At 40.1% G+C, this 22,426-nt stretch overlaps 1 protein-coding gene across 9 annotated transcripts in view; it reads right to left on the bottom strand.

Annotated features, from left to right (window-relative positions):
- Positions 1-22,426, bottom strand: part of LOC101742513 (neurofibromin) — an 87,257-nt gene that overhangs the window by 37,977 nt on the left and 26,854 nt on the right. For 5 of the 9 annotated variants that reach the window (XM_062675375.1, XM_062675374.1, XM_062675371.1 and 2 more), the window contains 21 exons: positions 22,167-22,309; positions 21,274-21,382; positions 19,157-19,263; positions 18,348-18,464; positions 17,519-17,652; positions 16,749-16,906; positions 15,964-16,107; positions 14,258-14,436; positions 13,374-13,509; positions 12,226-12,316; positions 11,160-11,334; positions 9,583-9,766; positions 8,570-8,622; positions 7,702-7,902; positions 6,909-7,055; positions 5,897-6,035; positions 4,814-4,978; positions 4,039-4,140; positions 3,230-3,367; positions 1,468-1,648; positions 482-588 (listed from right to left, as the gene is read on the bottom strand). In XM_062675375.1, coding sequence (XP_062531359.1) covers positions 482-588; positions 1,468-1,648; positions 3,230-3,367; positions 4,039-4,140; positions 4,814-4,978; positions 5,897-6,035; positions 6,909-7,055; positions 7,702-7,902; positions 8,570-8,622; positions 9,583-9,766; positions 11,160-11,334; positions 12,226-12,316; positions 13,374-13,509; positions 14,258-14,436; positions 15,964-16,107; positions 16,749-16,906; positions 17,519-17,652; positions 18,348-18,464; positions 19,157-19,263; positions 21,274-21,382; positions 22,167-22,309 — 2,910 coding nt within the window. The remainder of the gene's footprint in view (positions 1-481; positions 589-1,467; positions 1,649-3,229; positions 3,368-4,038; positions 4,141-4,813; positions 4,979-5,896; positions 6,036-6,908; positions 7,056-7,701; positions 7,903-8,569; positions 8,623-9,582; positions 9,767-11,159; positions 11,335-12,225; positions 12,317-13,373; positions 13,510-14,257; positions 14,437-15,963; positions 16,108-16,748; positions 16,907-17,518; positions 17,653-18,347; positions 18,465-19,156; positions 19,264-21,273; positions 21,383-22,166; positions 22,310-22,426) is intronic. The other 4 variants (XM_062675373.1, XM_062675368.1, XM_062675367.1 and 1 more) reach the window with 3 other exon arrangements.

Here is a 22,426-nt window from a genome sequence, read left to right as displayed (position 1 = left end):
GACTTAAAAAATATGGATGCAGCCATTGTTGCCAGTATCGAGTTTATAAAAATCTTCAATCATTAAATACATACTTAATAAATGATAGGAAGTTGGTTTGTTTGAGATTTTAATCAATCGAGATGAAATTAAATGAAACTAGATGAGATAGGATGGAATGGAGTTTCAGTAAAATCGTGGTTATCAACTGAGACATCTGTGAACTTTTTGGAAGAATCAGTGAAGCCACGTCCGCGTCGACTTTCGTTTCATTTTCTCTCACTCGTGCGCAGATGCTTAACGGTTTCTAGAGACTCAGACCTTAGAATCAAATCCCTCCACAACATATTCTGGGTTGTTAGGAGAATCCTCAATAAGTAGCAATTGGCTGGTGCTCCTGACTTCGCTGATAATTCAGTATCGCGTAGGCGGCCGTATGCTTGTCTACACAGAAGTCTTAAAAAAATACCCCTCGGACCCTTGGCCCCAACTTCGAACGTACCTGTATGCACTCCTCGAGGAACTCCAGGGTCAAGTGTGGCTCGTTGTGGGCCAGCTTCTCGCTCACCGACTTTATAAATATTGTATTATTCGACGGAATGCACAACCCTATTGGCAAACAATTAAAAATCGTTCACATGATTTTAACCGTAATAAGTTTACAATTGAATTTTGAGTTTGTCCCAGACTCATGCAATTTCTCATGAAACTAAAAGTAAAAATCTATAAGTTTTTGTTTTTTTAAAGAAAAATGACGGTACTTGTCACCATATTCAAATATCGACGGATAACACGTCATTGCTTTGCGATTACAACTGTATAATATTTGTAATGCCAGAAATAATATAAAGACATTAAAAGAAGGCAACATTGCTGATGCTTTGAATATCTGATTCCTGACGGCAAAGTTAGTCGACAAGCCACTTCTCTTCTTTTAAAAACTCCCATACACAGCTCTAGTCGCTATAGTGGCTCTTTCACAATACAAGCAGTGCGATTATGGAATTCTCTCCCTCAACCTATTCGTGCTAGTTCCTCTCTAGAAGTTTTTAAGAGTCAAATGAAGAAACATTTCCTGTTACTTTAATTGTATTTAAGTTATTGTTTTATGTATGTTTATTTATATGTATTTTTCATTTTATATTAGATATATTACGCATTTATTTGTGTCATAATGGTTGTGTATTTTTTTTTAAACCTTAGTTTAACAGTTATGCTGTAATGCCTTTTATATTGTACAGTTTTCCCCTCTTATACATCGTATTTTTCTCTCTGCTAATGGTTTGCTGGAAGAAAACTCATGAATGAGTTAAGCTCGCCTTTTTACATAGTATTTAGACATTCTTTTAATTCTGTTTTTATTGTATTATCTTTTTTGTGTACAATAAGTATAAATAAAAAAATTAAAAAAATATGTTTTTAAAACCAACATGGCGCCTTTCATACATTTAGTAATAAATATTGCTATAGGATTAGTGAGATAAATACCCGAAGTTTCCAATAGCTGCCCTTCGATCTTCAAGTGGAAGGTCGCCGTGAGAGCGCACAGCTGATTGTAAGCCGCCGTCCTCAGGTTCGGGTCAGACGAGCCCAGGTTCAGCAGGGCCATGTTGAGCAGGGTTCCCGGGACGTCTTTGGGACGGATCTTCTGATGTACCGTCACCGTGTCCTATGCGGAAAAAAATAATTGATGTCGCCCAAAATCTTATCTAGTTTTGTCGGTAAATATTGTAACGATACATTTATGTTATCTGACTCGAATTTCGACAGCTCAGTGTGCTTATTGAGAGTTTCTTAACGTTCTCACTAGCGTAAAAATTAAGAAACCTTTGAATGTGCCAATTGGAACAGCGCCTCTAGCGGCAAACGTACGCAAATGATCCCATTCCATACAAATATGAACTAACTTTTACGCTATAGAGAACGTTAAAAAACTCGCACTAAGCACACTGGTTGTAATAATTTAAAAAAAGCTTTTATTGAAGTTACGTCTAATCTAAACTGCTGTCTAAATGTATACGCAACTTCTTTATTTATTTATTTTTATTGCCTTTGTAGGCAGACGAGCATACGACCTACCTGAAGGTGAGTGGTTACCGTCGCCCACGGACTTCAGCAATGCCAGGCGCAGAGCCAAGCCGCTGCCTACCGTTAAGTGATTTCCGCAAGCCTAGTTTGAAGAAGGACATGCCATAGCGCTCGGGAAACACCGTGGAGGGGAGTTCGTTCATTCAACATACCATATTGCCAAAACGGTAACAAGCAATATCGATTAACTATTGTTTCAAGAATACAATATTTATCGTTTTAGTTAATTGTTACGCGAACGAGCAACGTAATGCAAAATTGGCGGGGTCAATGACCCGACATGAAAGCGTGTATTACATTGCAGTTTTTTTTTCAATACGCTAGATAAACGACTAATTTGGTGGTGCAGTATTTAGCGGTCCTGACTTTTGCGCCAAGGGTCGTGGGTTCGATTACCAGATGGGACAAATATTGTGTGATGAGCAGGTTTGTTTGCTCTTTGTCTGGGTGTTTATTATCTATATATGTATACATTTAAGCGCATATAAATATGTATGTTAGTCACTGATACACATAACATAGGCAATTCTGTGTCCAGGCCGAATGGCTGCGTGATTTATTCCTAGTTATCATATTATTATTATTATTATAAACAGTGCAATGGCGCGTCCTTCAAAAAGGGAACGCGTGATTATTTTTTGGCAGATATAAAATTTAATATTTTTGCCGCGAAGGAGCCGTGCAAGATTAGAAGAACCGTTATCTAATACAATTAAGATTTCGATCATATCATATCTCGTATCTCGAGGTGGATTGGCAGTATACTACCTTCAGCCTAGTTCGAGAACGGTACTATCCAGAATTTGGCAGCACTGACAGCAATTGCCACCCACACGCAACCACCAGCTTGGACCATATCCACACCATAAGGACAGCTAATACCGTCGAGAACTTGGCAGCAATGGTGGTAGGACTTCTTATGAGTCCCCACGTGTAGGTACCCTGCCTATTTCTGTCGTGAAGCAATAATGCGTTTCGGTTTGAAGGGCGGGGCAGCCGTTGTAACTATACTGAGACCTTAGAACTTATATCTCAAGGTGGGTGGCGCATTTACGTCGTAGATGTCTATGGGCTCCAGTAACCACTTAACACCAGGTGGGCTGTGAGCTCGTCCAGCCACCTAAGCAATAAAAAAAACACCATAAGGACAGTGGATACGTACCGGCTGGCTCAGCTCCCACCGGTTCCTGATGTGTATTATCGACTGGACGATGTTGTCGCAGTCGTTGTGGATGAAGCTGAGCGGCGCCGGCTCGTTGATGATCGACAGCGAGAACTGGTTGTCGTCCACGAGGCACACCTGCGCGGCCGAGACCGACGTCAGACGGCGTGACGTCATCGGTGACGTCAGACCAACGTCGTCTTAAGTTCGAGTATTAAATCACGAAACCCGATTTTCCCAGAATAAAAAGATGCTTTAGTCGTCTGTATTGTACATTGTTTACTTTCTGTAATTCGGGTATGTAAAACCCAATTGCAACTCATGCTCATCGCGAGATTTCTCAAATGAACCGTCTGGTCAACAAAACAGGTCGATTTTGCGATGAGCGGTTGACATAGCGATGATAGGTCGATATTGTGACGAACAGTCGAAATATCGACGATCGGTTAACTTAGCGACAATAGGTCGATATTGCGACGTTAGGTCGACATAACGACGGTAGGTCGACATAGAGATAATAGGTCGACATAACAACGATAGGTCGACATAACAACGATAGGTCGACATAACGACGGTAGTTCGACATAGCAATAATAGGTCGACATAATGACGATGGGTCGACTTAGCGACGATAGGTCGACATAGCAACAATAGGTCGACATAGTGATAATAGGTCGATATGTCGACGAGCAGTCGGCATATTGACAAGCGATCAACATAGTGCCGATAGATAGGTCGATATACGGACGAGCGGTTGACATACCGACAAGACTCTCATCACTGAAACGTTTGAGAGGGAGTATCATTACCTCGTCGATTTCGGACGCGTAATAAACGTCGTTCAGTATTGCCGGATGTCCCAACACTTTGGTCTTCTCTATGGCGCATATTTGCAGAGCTGTGGGACCGACCTGATCGAGAGCAAATATATCATTAGTATTAGTATCATTAGTATTGCTATATGTTAGAGGAAGTCTGAAAGTGGCACCTGAGACAGAGAAGTTGAGGAGTGCGCGTTTGGGATGATATGGACATGTGATGAGACAAAATGAAAATTAGGTTATTAAGAGAGTTTTATCTAAGTGGAAGGCTTTAGAGGAAGAGGTAGAACTAAGCAGAAATTATTGGATTGCGTGAAAGACGATATGTGTAAGAGGGGAGTGAGCGAAGAAATGGTATATGATAGAGGAGTATGGAAGGAGAAAACATGTTGCGCCGACCCCAGGTGACTGGGAGAAGGGCAGGAGAATGAATACTATTACTGCTGCGTTGGGCAGACAGTTCAGCCGGATCCAACTGATATTAAGCGGCTACAAGAGCCCATGGGCAACACAGCTTGAACGCAGCGATAAATATTGACGATAACAATATAGCTATATAAAACTATATACCATGTACAATTGTGTAGAAAAGCGTTGTAGATTTTTTATTTATTAAACTAAGCATTTTAATTTTTTATTCTCCTGTTAGCTTTTCACGTATTTATTTGCGAAAAGGCATATAAAGCGCTTTGATTAACTAAAATCTTGAGCGTGTCAAAATATTTTGATAACAAAGTTTTTTTTTTAATGTTAAGCCACTAACCTTGATGGCCACTCTGGTGTCTTTGTGGGAGAGTTTGAGAGCGTTGTTGAACACCTTCAGGTCTTCCTCGAGCGCTAGCGTCGCGCCCGGTAGCCTCTGCTGCTCCATATCGATATAATCGCAGAGCTTCGCTAAATTATCGATAAACACTAGTTTGCGGTGATTCTGAAAATGAGGGTAGGTGAAATTTTTATTTCGACTACTCTTTATGCTCTTGTTTGACAAATCATAAAAGTGAGTCTAAAAATTATCTGAAAATTAGAATTCTTTATTGACAATCACTGCCAATTAATACAGGACGGTAGGTGTTTATTCGGTCAGTTCATGTATTTTTTTCTAAAATCATCTGCACCTATTGCTGTATGCTCACGAGTGCGCACACCTTTTTTTAAGGGATTTTATGACCTGGTAGCTAAAAGGTCTTAGCTACCAGGTCAAGTCTTATTTTAATTTTAATGAAAACTTTTTTATATGGAAAATAATATTATGAACTGAAAAGAAGTTGATTAATATGACACATGGCATGAAATAAAAACGAAATAAAATGAAATGGAACCAAAATGAAATGAGATGATATGGGATGAAATATAATCTCAGTAAAATGGTGGTCATTTACTGAGATTTTTCAGTCGACTTTTTGGAGGATCCCGAGAAGTTATGTCCAGCGGCTTTGTTTCATTTTCCCACATTTGTGCACTTTCACAGTTATACTAAATGGTTAATAAACCACCGTTATTGCACATTTAAACCTGAAGAAACACTAAATAGACAAAATAAAACAAATCACACAACTTCACTCCTCGCGTTCCCGCCCAAAAATTCCGTGCGCACACCTGTCCTTTGATTTCAAATTACCCACTGAAACGTTGAGATGGGATCTTTTAAAAAAATATTTTGATAATAAAAATAGAAGTTATAAATGTTTGGAATTAGAAATAGGACTAGCTGGATAGGAGGAGATTTAATTTTGTCTCTAATAAAGAATCATGAGTGCTGATGGAAAAGTGATCAGGAAAAGTGATGATGGAAGCAAAGTTAGGAACCAGAGGGTGTCATAACAGTACGAAACTCATGGGTGCTCACCCTCAGCGGAACCAAGATCGTCTCGTGGAACTTCGTGTACTCCCTGACCCAGTTGTTGCAGTTGTATATGTAGACGGCGTGGACATTCGTATACGCTACTTCCGGGAGAACAGTGAACCACTTCTGCAAGAAATCGGTTCTGCAACACACGAAAACAAAAAAAACAGTCTAGAAATTTCTATATTTAGATGGTTAAATTAATTTACATAAATCGCATATATAAACTCGTCTGTGTGCTTAGTGCGAGTTTGTTAACGTTCTCGATAGCGTAAAAGTTAACCCAAATTTGTATGGAGTTGGAACAGCGCCCCTAGCGGCAAATGTAGGCAAACGTTCCAACTCCATACAAATTCTCGCACTGAGCACATTGGTTCGCAATCAGAATTACCCGTATGGTAGCCGCGAACCGATATACAGGAATACCCTTATAGCACGGTAGGTAGATTCCGCGTTATAGAAACCTCGTTGTAGGACCCCATACAACGCGTTATGTACAAATATAATACAACATAAACAATGTTTTTACAATTCAAAAACTAGGAACACAAACTCAATTTTATTTTAATAATAAAAAAATACACTTGGGAACAATGAGGTCCTTGAAAATGTTAATAAAAAGTTGACTGCGTCTAAAATAATTTTAAATCTACTCTAATTTAATTGAGTATACGAAATGTCTATATTGAATGTGTTTCATTAAAAATAAAGTTTTGAGTCAGCCCTATGTCAAAAGCTGGCAAAAAAAAACGAAAACTTGCTCAAAGCTATTATTGCTAATAATGTTGTGCTGTTTAAGCCAAAACTATTTTCGCTCTTAAAAATTAAACGTGTTTGACTTTGTTTTAAACTTATTCTTTTAATCCAAATATCTAAAAACTTCTATTTTATGTATTAAATTTCAAAGGGCAATTTAAAAAAAACAAAAAAACAAAAAAAAGAAGTCGCGCCCGCACTTCTCGCCGCAAACAAGCCCGCAAACCATAATGTGCACGCCATTCATACTAAATGTTACCTAAACCTATTTTCCGAGTTGGTGTGCGTGAGGTCGACGACCACCTCGAACGGCTGCTGGCAGAAGGACTTGAGGGTCAGGATCACGTGGTAGATGAGCAGGTCCGCGTTCATGTCGCCAATCCGGGAGCAGCTGCCCGACAATTGACTACGTTAGTGTTAGATTGGATTCTTTGTAGATCCGAGTTTTATTGGTAGCAGTTTCTTTTTATTTTATGGCTTTTTTTTATTACCCTTGTAGGTTGACGAGCATACGGCCCACCTGATGGTGAGTGGTTACCGTCGCCCATGGACTTCAGCAATACCAGGGGCAGAGCCAAGCCGCCGCCTACCGCTTAATACTGTCCACAAGCCTCGTTTGAAGAAGTACATGTCATAGCGCTCGGGGAACACCGTGGAGGGGAGCTCATTCCATAGCCGGATGGTACGTGGCAAAAAAGACCTCTGGAAGCGTACTGTGGATGACCGCAGTGACTCCAGGTAGTATGGATGAACTCTACTCCAATGGCGGGCGGTGCGATAGTAAAATCTAGATGATAGTATCATCTCAAATAATTCCTCGAATAATTAAACGGTTGTCCGGAAGAGATCGCTTTTAGGGATAAGACCGCCTATTGTACAAATGTATCTGGTTTTTGACTGTTTTTTGAATGTAAATTGTGTTTTGGTGTGCAATAAAGTGTATTCTCTCTCTTTCTCTCTCTCTTTCTCGCTCGGTCTCTCTCTTTCTCCCTCTCTCTCTAATTTTCATATTTCAATAAATGATGATACTATGATAGTTCGTCGGTGCTTACTTGTAGCGCCTGGATATGAAGTAGAAGACGGGGTTGCCCTGCCTGCTGGTGCCGGCCTGGTAGAAGATGTTCATGCTCTTTATGCTCTTGAACTCTTCCTTCTTGTGCATGTTGTGCTTCACTATGAACTCCTCGAAGTTGGTCGACGAAATGTCGATCGACGACCAGCGCGCGTAGGACGAGAACAGGAGGCCGGATGAACTGGAAATTCAAAGGGGGGGGGGGGGGTGACCTTCAGAATACTCATCCTTTCATTCAAAGTTCTTTAACATAGAAACCGGTGGAGCTCACTACTCTCTAAGGGACTTGATGGTCTGGTAACTAAGACCTTTAGGTCATGTCTTATTTTAATTCATATTCTTATTTTTATGAAAAATGATAATATGGAGTGAAATGAAATGAAATGAAAATGATTAATTTGAGATATTAATCAACTGGGATAAAATTAAATTAAATGAGATGAAATGATATGATGGGATGAAATATAATCAATCAATGAAATGGTGGTCATTTACTGAGATTTTTTCAGTGGACTTTTTGAAGGATCCCGGGAAGTTACGTCCAGCGGCTTTGTTTCATTTTCCCATATTTGTGCACTTTCACAGTTACACTAAACAGTTAATAAACCACCGTTATTACATATTTAAATCTGAAAAAACACTAAATAGACAAAATAAAACAAATGACACAACTTCACTCCTCACGTTCCCGCCAAAAACTCCCGGTGGAGGTCAATTATCATCAAGGCGTATATTATGGCGTATAGTGACTTCAAGCTGTCATTCGCAGCCTACAATCGAGCTCATATCTGAAGTTAATCTGGATTTTTTTTCAAGATCTTATGGAATAAAGATTTATTCATACATACGATTCGACTGGCTTATGCTCAGGCGGGCCCAAGTAAGCCAACAGTGTCGCCATCTGGAACAGACGTAGACGAGTTTTAGCGATGGCGTGTTAGTATTTATTTATTTATCCGACTAGGCACATAGCAGGAAATATTATAATGAGACGAAAAATGCGGCTCAAGCGGTCTTATCGCTTAAAGCAATCTCTTCCAGGCAACTATTTATTAAGAAGATCAACGAATTGGCAGGACAAAGTGGTATACTAGAATTGATACTCTTAAAATGTAAACTAAGCTGTATATTGACTGACTTAAGGATGAAATTCTCAGTCCGTCAGAGTCCAGTCAGAGGATCCTTAGCTTATATCGGTCTGTCTGCCAATCGATGCGAGAACCCGTCTAGTAAGTCTCTGTGGTAGCCCATTCTGCTAAATTACCACCATTTCAAAAATCAACAGTGGGGGGTAAAATGACCTCTAAGAATGGGACATTAGTTTCTTGTTCAGTTCTGGCGCGAACCAGTCTCGGTATAGACTCAATTATTGATTGTGTAACTAAGATATTGTTGCGCCGGTAAGAGTAACGCCATCTATCGCCGAATAGCCGAACGAATATCGAAGGATCTAGTAGCACCTAGAACGCTCGAGAAGTATAACGCCATCTATTGTCAGATACACAATACTCGACTTGTGTGGAACATTCTCGACGATTCTAGGGATTTCGTATCGGCTATAAAAGCATAGCAGAGATGGCACGCAGTCAGTTAGTAATCGGAACCACTCGAAGCGAACAGCAAACGGATCGACTGAAGCGAAGCGGAACAAGCGAATTGAGAATTTTAAAGTATTCTGTGAGTGTTCTAAGTGATAAATACAGTTTTAAGTTGTAATTTATTATTTTATTTATTCCGAACCCCAGTGCGTTACAATATTGTCTATGGATTCCAGTACCTATTGCACATCTATAGATGTAGACCATCAGATCATTGGCTTAACTACAGTCATAATCAAAAACCCTCAGTTTCTTTAGGTGACCTTGTCGAAGGGTCGCCTCCCCACGGCCTTGTGGTCGCGGCTGCAGGACAGATAGTCCCCGATGCGCTCCTGGTGGTTCCACAGCAGGCGGTGCAGCGCCAGCACGTTGGCGTCGCTGATAAAGGACAGGCTGTGCGAGCTCTGGTCCACGCTCTCGCAGTCCGACGCTATCTGGATGAAGAACCTGCGTCACGCGAGTATTCAGGTCAACGTTATGGTAAGTTCGTTCGCCTAGTGTATAATTAATCTATTGCTTAAATGGGTGAACAGGCAGCGGCTTGGCTCTGCCCCTGGCATTGCTGAAGTCCATGGGCGACGGTAACCACTCACCATTAGGTGGGCTGTATGCTCGTCAGTCTACAAGAGCAATAAAAAATAAAAAAATTAACGAGCTCACAGCCCACCTGGTGCTAAGTGGTTACTGGAGCTCATAGACATCTACAACGTAAATGCGCCACCCACCTTGAGATATAAGTTCTCAAGTATAGTTACAACGGCTGCCTCGCCCTTCAAACCGAAACGTATTACTGCTTCACGGCAGAAATAGGCAGGGCGGCGGTACCTACCCGCGCAGACTCACAAAAGGTCCTACCACCAGTAGTAAGTAATACAAGTTTATTCGCTTCAGACGTATGTATGTTAGTATATAACGAAATCTTTGAACATGATTTTGACCCCCTTCAAAACGTCAGATTAACTCAAAATTCGGTATACTTATTAAGGAGCGATGACAATACAATATTAAAAAAAAAATAACGAAAAAATTTAAATTCAACTAAAAAATAAATGTTAATAAATTTCAATTAAAAATAATGTAAGAAAAAATGATTTTATTGTAAAAAAGCGTGGGGTGCTTTTCAGGATATTATCAAAATAACCCTTCTACTCATATCTGTGCATAAAATATTTATAACTACTGATACCAAGCACCCCACGCTTTTATTACAATACAATTTTAGTTTAATTTTGTACATGTCTTAACCGAGTAATGATCTACAATATCACTCATTTTTTCCCATACATTCTTTACAAAATGACTAGGGATGCTATGGGATTGTGTTCTTGGAGTACTGTAACAGTCGACCAGTCACCGTGAGTTTGAGTCACATGACCCCATCCATTGAATCTTCAGGGTGGCTCACAACACTCACGTTGTGATGCCTATGGGCACCACCACCGAATGCCCAATAGTGAGCGCGTCTGCTGTAGCAACAGCCAGAAATGAAATCAGATTTTCTCATTCCTTCTTCAAACGAGGCTTGTGGAAAGTACTTAACGGTAGGCAGCTTGGCTCTGAACCTGGCATTGCTGAAGTCCATGGGCGACGGTAAACGCTCACCATCAGGTGGGCCGTATGTTCGTCTGCCAACAATAGGCAATAAAAAAAAAACTCAAAACTCTTTCGCTAACTAAATCCAATAGACTTATATAGCTGTCTCTTTTTAATGTCCATTTTCGACTGACGTTTCCGTTTCACGGCCGAGATGCCAATACGAGATGGCTTCAAAGACGACGACCTGACTCCGAACACCAAGTACCAATGCCCCCATGCCTATCCATCAGAAGGGCATCCTTACTTCCTGCCCGGCTCGAAGTGGGCCCTCAGGAAGTGGTTGAAGGGCAGCATGTGCTGCTCCTTAGAGAACTCGACGTGGTTCGCGATGTTCTGCAGGATCTTCGACATCAGCATGAGGCCCCGTTTGAACGCGGAGGGAACGGGACGGCAGACGATGCCCATCTCTTGTGGCGACACTGCGAACAGTCGTGCGGTACTGGTCAGGTAGCCGCGGAGGGCACACACGTGTGGAATGTTAAGGCTGTTCGGTGATATATTACCGAACACCTTTGTCAGCATATTTCGCGTGACGCGTTAACTTTATTTCCACAAATCGTTAGTGCACGATCAACAACCGCGTCACCCGGGTGCATTCGTAACATTAACATTTAATTGATTTACTTTATATTTTAACAATAAACATTTTTAAGCAACATAATCTTTAAATAACAAACTCACACCGCACCCTACAAAGCCTATAAGTGATTGACACTTCTATTGTCTAGGGCCAAGGTTGTCCCAAACGCAGTATGGCATGGCCACCTACCAAATGGACGGACGACCTGGTCAAAATGGTGTCACGTTGTAAGCAGGTGGCAACAGACCGGCCGCACTGGAGATCGATTGGAGAGGCCAATATTTTCTTTTCCTACCTAAGCTGATGGACTTGAGAGACCATATCAGCGTCACCGGGCGAGTAGATGAGCTCACGGGGCTCAAACCTGACGTTGTGGCTAACACTGGCCCTAGCAAGAGCCGTGCTTCGCAGAATCTACCACCGGATCGGAAACGCTACTCACTGAGAAAATCCGACGGGAAACTCAGTGGACTGTGTCTGTGGGTTAATTTACTCGCCGAGCCCTGGAAGAGATATTTTTTAGCGACAAGGCCGCTTGTTTATGAGTTATATCTGCCTGTTGGTCGGTTTTTCATATTAATGAAGTTTTGGTGTGTAATAATGTAGCCTCTCTCTCTTTCTTTCTTATTCTCTCTCTCTCTCTCTCTCTCGCCTTCTCTCTCTCTCTCTCTCTCGGAGACGGCTCGGCTGTGACCTTCACATTTGAAGTAGAGTATGAGCGTGCCCTTACCTATAGCGGGATTGATGAACCTCAAGAACAGTACGGTTCCGACGGCGCCAACGCTGGTCTGCGGGAACTGGGCGAACCTTTTACTCAACACCTGAAATTTATACATTATTGTCAGTGTTATTGACACTGTGAGACTTACAAACGACACTTTGTTGTTACGAGCTGCATTGCTTTGTTAATACACGGACTATGCTCAATGTACTTGGCGATTTTATTCATTTATTTAAGATTATTTAAGATAAGATTTACTGGTGGTAGGACCTCTTGTGAGTCCGCACGGGTAGGTACTAACACCCTGCTCAATTCTGCCGTGAAGCAGTAATGCGTTTCGGTTTGAAGGGTGGGGCAGCCGTTGTAACTATACTGAGATCTTAGAACTTATATCTCAAGGTGGGTGGCGCATTTACGTTGAAGATGTCTATGGGATCCAGTAACGACGTAACAACAGGTTGGCTGTGAGCTCGTCCACCCATCTAAGCAATAAAAATAAATAAAAAAGATCACAGAAGAGTTCTAGGTAAGGAACATTGTAAGCCCGCACGGGTAGGTGCCACTACCCTGCCTATTGCTGCCTCAAAACAGTCTAGCATTCCAGTTTGATGGGTGGAGCAGCTGTTGTACAAAAGTACAGAGACATATATATATACTAAGAGACTTATAAAAATCACGTCTTAATGTGAGTAAGGGCATTTAATTTATTGATGTCTATGAGCTCTGGTGACTACTTAACACCAGGTAGGCCGTGAGCTCGTCCACCCATTTAAGCTATACAAAATAAAACACGTTTTCATATTTCGCTTTAAAAATTCGCCCTTTTTATAACATTAGTGGTTTCTGTTGTACTGACCACGAGTAGTGGTTAAGATATATATATATATATATAGTAAATAAATATTTACTAACAATCACGCCACGTTAACTGGTCCCGTGATAAGTTCGTAAAGAACTTGTGTTACAGGTACCAGATAACGGAAATAAATGTAAGATTTTTATTATACACATACATATATTTTAATATACATCCATAACCCTGGAAAAGACATTTATATTTATCATACAAATATCTTCCCTTGGCGGGATTCGAACCCGCGACCCCCTTGTGTAGTGACCATGTCACTTACCACGACACCATACGGCCGTTATTATACCTGATACAAACAGTGGCACATGCTCCTCAGCTGGGGCGGGAACTTGTCAGCCGAATTCACGATCCTATCGAATACTTCTTTGGTTAGTTCGATTAAATTCGCTCGATTCGCTTCTATGTCTTGGTTCGGTTCTAATCTGTACAAATTGCAATTCATAAATTAACAGTTAAAAATTAGAATCTTTTAAATATAGGTTTACTGGTGGTAGGACCTCTTGTGAGTCCGCGCGGGTAGGTACCACCGCCCTGCCTATTTCTGCCGTGAAGCAGTAATGCGTTTCGGTTTGAAGGATGGGGCAGCCGTTGTAACTATACTTGAGACCTTAGAACTGATATCTCAAGGTGGGTGGCGCATTTATGTTGTAGATGTCTATGGGCTCCAGTAACCACTTAACACCAGGTGGGCTGTGAGCTCGTCCACCCACCTAAGCAATAAAAAAATATTTCAATCTTTGCTACCTGTTTTATTAAAGTACTTACATACAAGTTAATTTAAATCTTTAGTTAATTCTAATGTAAGACATTATGTTTACAATCATTTCTATGAGTAACTAGACAAATAGAGAGATGAGAAAAATGATATGCAAGTTTTGTTCACTTTTTAATATGTTACTAGTTAAAGCGGACCACTTTGTTGACCGAATTTGGATTTGGCTTTGATCCTTTGACTAGTAAACTGTAAAGGATCACCAGCTAGGGCAATCTGAAGATATCCTGGAACCTTCATCAAAATCGGCCAGTCGTTTCGCTCTATAAAGGAAAATGTCAACTTTAAAACATACAGATGTTATTTCTATATGCTTGCTCTAATACTTCTTGAAACGTTTAGTTCTGGTCAACTATGAAAAATTGTGGTATTTGGGAGGTTACAAGAAGATTCTTCACCTGGCCGGATCCACTTCGAAGCTGAGTTCAGGTTTCGTGGCCGCCTTATCCAGTAGCGATGTTATGAGAGGCTCTAACAGGGCTTGAAGGTATCCGTGACCGTATATCTTAAAGCAATACGCCATGATCTTACTGCCCAATGAGTTGCCACGGAATAAAGTCTGCATACAATCGGAAACCTGAAAATATTGTTTTTCGTTAGAAGCTTAACAAAGGACCGCTAAGTTTGTGTAGCGGGATCTCGCAAGAGTTGCCATTGAAACAAGTATGTTTTATTTAAATGAAAATTAATTAATGTAGAATTGGTAAGGACGAAAACTATGAATAGAGTGTGAAACGGAACGTTGAGGTATGAGTGAGAGAGAACGATAAGAAAGGGAAAAGAGAATAACAGGGAATAGCAAGACGGCGAAATCGATTGAATGAGCAAGACATAAAAAAGGTGTCAGTTAATTTTTAATTATAATAACAGAGAAGATTTTGGAAGAGAACAAGAAAAGCGCAGCAGCGGGATAGTTTTGTTTTATGCGCCACGGTCCTAATGTTATAATAATTTAATTTGAGTTTTTATCAACTGCGTGTAATTTTGTCATTACATTTGGGATATTTATGACATTCGGTCGAAATAAAACGTTCTGTTGATTAGTGTGTAGGTGATTTTAATCCCAACTTATATCACAAGTATTTATTAAAATGCATAAACTAAATTAAGTTTCAAACAACTCTGATTTATAAAATACTAGCTGTACCTGCCCGCTTTTTCTGCGCATTTAAAATTAAAACTATTATTTATCACCCCCACAAAGATTCTCAACATTAACGCCCCCGCAACTGGTGTAGGGAGTCTAATGTAAATATTATCCTATCCATTAAGTACGTGTATTTTCTACATGGATACCAAGTTTCAAGTCAATCGGATGCATGGTTCAGTAGTTATAACGGAACATCCGTAAAAATCACCGTAGATTTATATATTAGTATAGAAGTATAGATTAGGTACGAAGTTGCTATTGACCGATAAGCACGAAAGTTTTCTTTTAAGTCAAACACTTAACATTGAGTAACATTGAAAGTTTTAAAACATCAAAATGGTTACTAAACAAACTATAAACGGAGAGAAAAGTGCTTCAGGTCTCATATAAAAAAAACATCACGTTGTTGTCGTGTATATAAATCTCTCCATAGAACAAAATATAAATATATGAGGTATTATAATTACTATTATTTTTTAGTTTACGCATAATAACATATAACTTTTATTTGTGTACTAGTGACCCGCCCTCGCTTCGCGTCTGAAACATTAAATATTGATGATAGCCGAGCCCCGCGATACTACCCGCAGTTATTGTCATGCCGCGAGTGACGCCGCGCGGCGAAGCTAGTCTAAAAAAAGTAGCCTAAGTTACTCTTTATATCATCGGCTACCGATCAGTGAAAGTCTCGTCAAAATCGGTCCAGCCGTTCCAGAGATTAGCCGGAACAAACAGACAGACAAAAATTGTAAAAAATGTTATTTTGGTGTATGTGCCGTATATATATTCATATGTATGTAGTAAAAAACGGTTATTTCAATATTACAAACAGACACTCCAATTTTATTTATATGTATTGATATAGAGTCTGTATTCATAATTTAGACAAGACAATAAGTCGAATGGTTTCAGAGTGTGAGCCGCAGTCACCACACGACTCCCCGCAGAACTCACCTCGACTTCTCTATAGAAGATGTTCCACAGCAGAGGAGCTAGCAGATGTTTGGCGTCGAACAGCGTCACGAAGACCCTCGCCAGCTCGTCCATTTGCGAGGTACTCACCACGTTGGCGAGCGCCATCGCTATCGGCAGCTCGCCCTGCACGTGGAATTAATGCTTTTAGATTTACTAGTATCCACCACCACGCTCCACGAGGATCGCAGCAGATGGAGAATAATAGTACATGAAAGATTGATGCAGCGGGAGAGTCACGTCCCTAAGTAATGAGGAGGAGGAACTACCACGACCCAGTCTGTTTCTGCCGCAAAGCACTAATTCATTTCGGTTGGAAGGATGCGACAGCCATTATAATATAGAATCGAGTGCCTCAACGCATGCACATAGTGATTTCCATAGGCTCCGCGATTGACTTAAGAATACAAGTGAGCTTATTCAGACACTTTATTTTTTATTGCTTAGATGGGTGGACGAGCTCACAGCCCACCTGGTGTTAAGTGGTTACTGGAGCCCATAGACATCTACAACGTAAATGTGCCACCCATCTTGAGATATAAGTTCTAATGTCTCAAGTATAATTACAATGGCTGCCCCACGCTTCAAACCTAAACGCATTACTGCTTCACGGCAGACATAGGCAGGGCGGTGGTACCTACCCGTGCGGACTCACAAGAGGTCCTACCACCAGTAATACATCTAAGCTTGGTATAAGATTGCTTAAAATACGCAACGTCTCCTAGAAAATAAGATTCCTAGTTGAGATTAAACATATATATATATACCTTATCCGAGATCATGGTGACTAGTTGAACCAACTGTTCGAATCGATCGGCCAGCACGGTCTCGGCCAGGGTGTCGAACTCGGTGCCCTGCTGCAGGATCTTAGTCAGGACCTCCATGAATGCCGCTCTGGTCTGCAGGTCTCTGTGATAGCCTAAGTCTGTCCGGGGCCAAGTGAAGACGGTTAGTTTTGCCAGAATGTTCAATAAAACTATCGACAAGGGATTACTGTAATTTTGTATCACATATTTTGAACATGAACAAATCTACATTTATAATAAATATATCCCAGAAGTATAAAATCAGATCCAAATGTTTATATTTTTTCCCTGAAATTCCTTTTGCTGTGGTAATCAAGACTGGAGATGTCTCCTCAGAATTCCGTGGACCGCGCACCGTACCAACGTTTCGATCCTGAAAGAGCTCAACATAAAGGAGAGACTATCGTCAACAGTCCAAATACGAATCCTCAAGTTCTTCGGGCACATCACTTGTAATGAGGACTCCATTGAGCGGTTAGTAGTGCAAGGGAAAGTCGAGCATTGGATCCTTTTAGTCGTTATCGGAAGCAATACAAGGTGAACTTTACTACACATTGAGCCGGAATATAAAGTAAAAGTGTTGCCAGTAAAGATGGATAAAGATGACGCAGGAACAGTATACTGTGGAGGCTGGACCGTTTAACTTCAAATTCACAAGGAATGTTCCTTCGAGCCTACTTATATTATGCAACAAGAATATTTTTGGCGATTTAAATAGGAAACATTCTTACCAATACTGTGCATCAGGCCGGAGTCGATATTGGCAGACAGGAGGTTGGACATGGCCTGTATCGTTGCATTCCTCAATGTTTCCATTTCGCCTTCGTGACAATCGTTGAGTAGATTCATGAATAGAGTGAAATATCTGTGAAGCAAAAACAAAAGTCACGACCAAATTTACCACAATTAGATTTTTTCTTTTTCTTTCCTATAATATCACCGGTAGCTTCATGGGGCTATGATTATTTAAGGCTATCATGCTTCACCGAACTGGAATCTACCACCGGATCTGATTCGCGACCCTCTGAGAAGATCTCGAGAAATCCACTAAGGGTTAAATTCACATATAGAGATTTTTTAAAATTTGTATTATTCAAATATGATACGTGCAATTTTCCAAGACGGCATGGTAACCGACAATTTATGTGTCTCGGCGGCGCAGTAGAAAGCGCTCTTTATTGCTGGTCTGATGATCAAGGCTTCGATCCCCGCGAACAAGTTTTTTTCGCCGTGTTTGAAGCGTGTGACTCAATCTTTATATATATAAATTTGTTTAATTCAAAACAATACATTCTCATAAGAGTACCAAATCCATAGATAGCTCTAATCGGCAAACAATATAATTCGATTTTTTTGGAAAAAATAATTTCTTATCTATACTTCGACTACCACTTCTTGCATCCATATAGCTTTATTGGGTTGGCCTGATGTCAACCATCCTTGAAGTATTAGACCTATAGTTTAAATTAGCAACCAAACCTATTAATTTCTAATGGTAGGCACTAACACCATCAGACCAAAGTAAGCAGCCTCCAGGGACAGTAAACGTTAGCTACGTACTTGAGGAAGAGCTGGCTCTTGGCTTCCATGAGGTCGCCGCGGTCAGACTCCTCAGGCTGAAGCGGGAGCGAGTGCAGCAGCGCCGCCACCGCCTCCATGCACGCTTGGTCCAGCTCTCTAACAACCACATTAAAGCAACCTTTGAGGCTAACCAACTCATATTTTATCTTTCTGGTAGTAGGACCTTTGAAGTCGTCGTGGCCTAAAGGATAAAGACGTTCGGTGCATTCGTATGTAGCGATGCACCGGTGTTCGAATCTCGTGCGGGTACCAATTTTTCTAATGAAATACGTACTCAACAATTGTTCACGATTGGCTTCCACGGTGAAGGAATAACATCGTGTAATAAAAATCAAACCCGCAATATTATAGTTTGCGTAATTATTGGTGGTAGGACCTCTTGTGAATCCGCACGGGTAGGCACCACCACCTTGCTTATTTCTAGTTTAAAGCGCATTTACGTTGTAGATGTCTATGGGCTCCAGTAACCACTTAACACCAGGTGGGCTTCACGCTCACGTTTGTCCACCTATCGAACAAAGAATTTCAAAGATAAGATACGCCACAGCTGTTACATTGTACTGTAAAAACGGAGACCTTAGAACTTCTGTCTTGATTTGTTTGTGAATTTGATGCAATTGGAACAGCGCCCCTAGCGGCAAACGTAGGCAAACGTTCCAACTTCATAAAAAATTTAGTTAACTTTTACGCTATCGAGAACGTGAAACTCGCACTAAGCACACCGGTGCTGAGATGACGTCTCACCGTTTCAGTATTAATGCGAGTCCCATGACAACCTGTCGCGTTACCTGGTGATTGAGGACGCGTCGGCTCGCAGCGGCGGAGCGATCTGGTGACTGGTGCCCAGCACCCAGTCGGTGACGTACTCCACCATCTTGTTACGGAACTTCATTTCCTTTGAAACGAAAACGTTAGGAATATACTAGAAACCCGATGACAAACAAACATAGAATCAAAACTTCATAAGTCACAGAAAATGTGCGATTTTTTAATACGCTTTTATTAGCTTCAGACGTTTGTAGATAGTATGTGGCAGAATCTTTGAACATGATTTTGACCCCCTTCAAAACGTCGGATTAACTCGAAATTTGGTATACTTATTAAGGACCGATGACAATTCAATATGGTATCAGTAGTTATAAATATTTTATGAACAGATATGGGTTGAAGGGATATTTTGATAATATCCTGGAAAGCACCCCACGGTTTTTTTACAATTAAATCATTTTTTCTTACACTATTTTTAATTCAAATTTATTAAAATTTATTTTCTATTTTTACACGCTTTATATTAGCTTCACTTGTATGTATGTTTGTATGTTTATAACTGACTTCTTTAGACGCGATTTTGACCCACTTTAAACGGCCAGATGTTCTGAAACTTTGTAGATTTATCGAGGACCGATGACAATACACTAATTTGATAATATTATTCCATTATTCAAATTACAAAATAAGATTTTTGCCAATTTATATAATTTTTATCTATAGTCGATAAGGCAGGAATTGATGTTAAAGTACTTAATAGTTTTAAAAATACGCTTTTATAGAAAATTTATCTAAAAAATTAAAAATAAACAATAGTTTAAAAAACAAAAAAACACGCTTTATATAAAATTCAACTAAAAAATAGAAAATAAATTTTAATACATTGAAAATAGTGTAAAAAATATATATTTTATTTCAAAAACGCGTGGGGTGCTTTTTAAGATATTATTGAAATAATAATCATTCATCTACTCATATCTGTCAGAAAAATATTTATAACTAATAACACCATGCACCCCACGCTTTTTTTACAATAAAATATATTTTTAACACTAATTTTTCAATTTAAATTTTTTTAAATTTATTTTCTCTTTTTTAGTTGAATTTTATATAAAGCGTGTTTTTTTGTTTTTTAAACTATTATTTATTTTTTCTATTAATTTTATGTTACCCCGCAATGTAATGTAATTTAAAGGGCTACACTCCAGCGTTCGACAACAGACAAATTTTGAAAAAAAAACCTTAAGTGTAGTTTTATTTACAACACCGTGTATACAAATCTCTAGTATATAGTATACAGCTACTTGAGTTTGCCTTTGGCATTACCGATGCTCACCATCAACGCTGATTTCTTACCATCACACGGACCGAATGTTTGTCTATCTATAACGACATAAGGAATGGAAATCCCTATTGCCGCAAGAAGCAATTAAATAGTATTATTCTTCGGTTTTTGGAAGCCGCAAACAATAAAAATTAATTTTATGATTTAATCTAGCATTTTTGTGCTTGCAATGTGATTATATATTTTCATTATATTACTGCCATTATATTATTATCCCTACATTGTTATCATTTTATTGTTGTCACTATATTACTTTCACTAAATTATCGTCACTATATTATTGACACTACATTATTGACATTATATTGTTACGCCGGTAAGAGTAACGCCATCTATCGCCGAATAGTCGAACAAATATCGAAGGATCTAGTAGTATCTAGAAAGCTCGAGAAGTACAACGCCATCTATTGTCAGATAGCGGAAACACACAATAATAGACTTTTGTGGAATATTCTCGACGATTCTAGGGATGCCGTATCGAGTATAAAAGCGTTGCAGAGATGGCACGCGGTCAGTCAATAATCGGAACTACTCGAAGCGAAACAGCGAACGTTTGTGAAGTGTTTTAAGTGTTCTAAGTGCTAATACAGTGTTAACTTGTGATTCGGTAGAATTTTTACTTATCCCGAACCCCAGCGCGCAACAATATATTATCAATGTATTTCTGTTACTGACATTTCCATAGTTTCGAATGCTTACAGTTCTCGTGGTTAGGGACGAATGTTATACGTTTGAATACTGTAACAAACTACCGTCTATTTTCTATGAACAATGGCATTAAGAGCACCGTACCTGTCTGAAGGCGAGGTCGTCTCGTCTCCTCATCATGGCCTCGACAACTTGACACAGCTTCGTCTTGATGTGAACAGACAACACCGTCATGTCCAAGTGACGAACGTACCTGTACGAGTAACCAGACGTAAGAACAGAGATGTATTAGTTCCACGATGAGCGCACTGATTATATGCATTGATTGGAATAAGTTTTGGATATAAATATTATTTCAAAGTGAAACTTCTTTAGGCGGGTCGAGAGTAAGCTTTAACTCGCGACAGATTCGATACGGCTAGAGAGAGAGAGAAGATACAATTTAGGAAGAGCAAAAATGAGAAAATAGAGAGGAAAAAGGAAAGGGCAAAGCGAGCTAGGTAGTTTCTCTTATACACAGCATTCCCTAATAAAAGAGAATTTAGATTCAAGGATGAAAAATTAAGTAAATCACAATACTACACGCCGCAAAAGAAGTTTCACTTCTTTCACGTGCACCAAATTACACGTGCAACATTTCTTTTTAGAATATATAGACCAAATTAGGAAACTATTATTAAACATCTAATCTGGTGGTAAGGCGTCTTGTGAGTCCGCACGGGTAGGTACCACCACAACCTTGCCTATTTCTGTCGTGAAGCAGCAAAGGGGTTTCGGTTTGAATGTTGGGGCAGCCGTTGTACTGTTAAAGTGAGACTTTCGAACTCATGTGGGTGGCGGCATTTACGTTGTAGATGTCTATGGGCTCCAGTAACGACTTAACACCAGGCAGGCCGTGAGATCACTCATCTAAGCCATAAAAAAATTGTAAGAAACAAGCAATGTTAATTTTATTTTTTATTCTATAGACAGGTGAACAGGGATTTGGGTTTGGAGGCTGTTGTGTAAAATTGTGACGACGCGTCCTGAGCTCTCACCGAACGATGGCCAGCATCAGGCCTTCGATGGACGTAGTGCTGAGGTGCTCCGTTGGCTGACCGCTCCTCTTGTTGTCCAATATACTTTTCATTATGAATATAGTGTGCTCCACGAATTGCGTGTTGATATCCGTGAGCATGACCTGCGTGAAACGAATGATGCCGGTCAATCGAAATTGGCTGCAGAGGACAGAACTTTCTTTTTATTGCCCTAATAGGCAGACGAGCGTACGGCCCACCTGATGGTGAGTGTTTATCGT

Source organism: Bombyx mori, chromosome 23, assembly GCF_030269925.1.
Source record: "Bombyx mori chromosome 23, ASM3026992v2".
Lineage (NCBI taxonomy): Eukaryota > Metazoa > Arthropoda > Insecta > Lepidoptera > Bombycidae > Bombyx > Bombyx mori.
The sequence above is the reverse complement of the archived record's forward strand: the minus strand, read 5'-3'. Positions and strand labels throughout refer to the sequence as shown.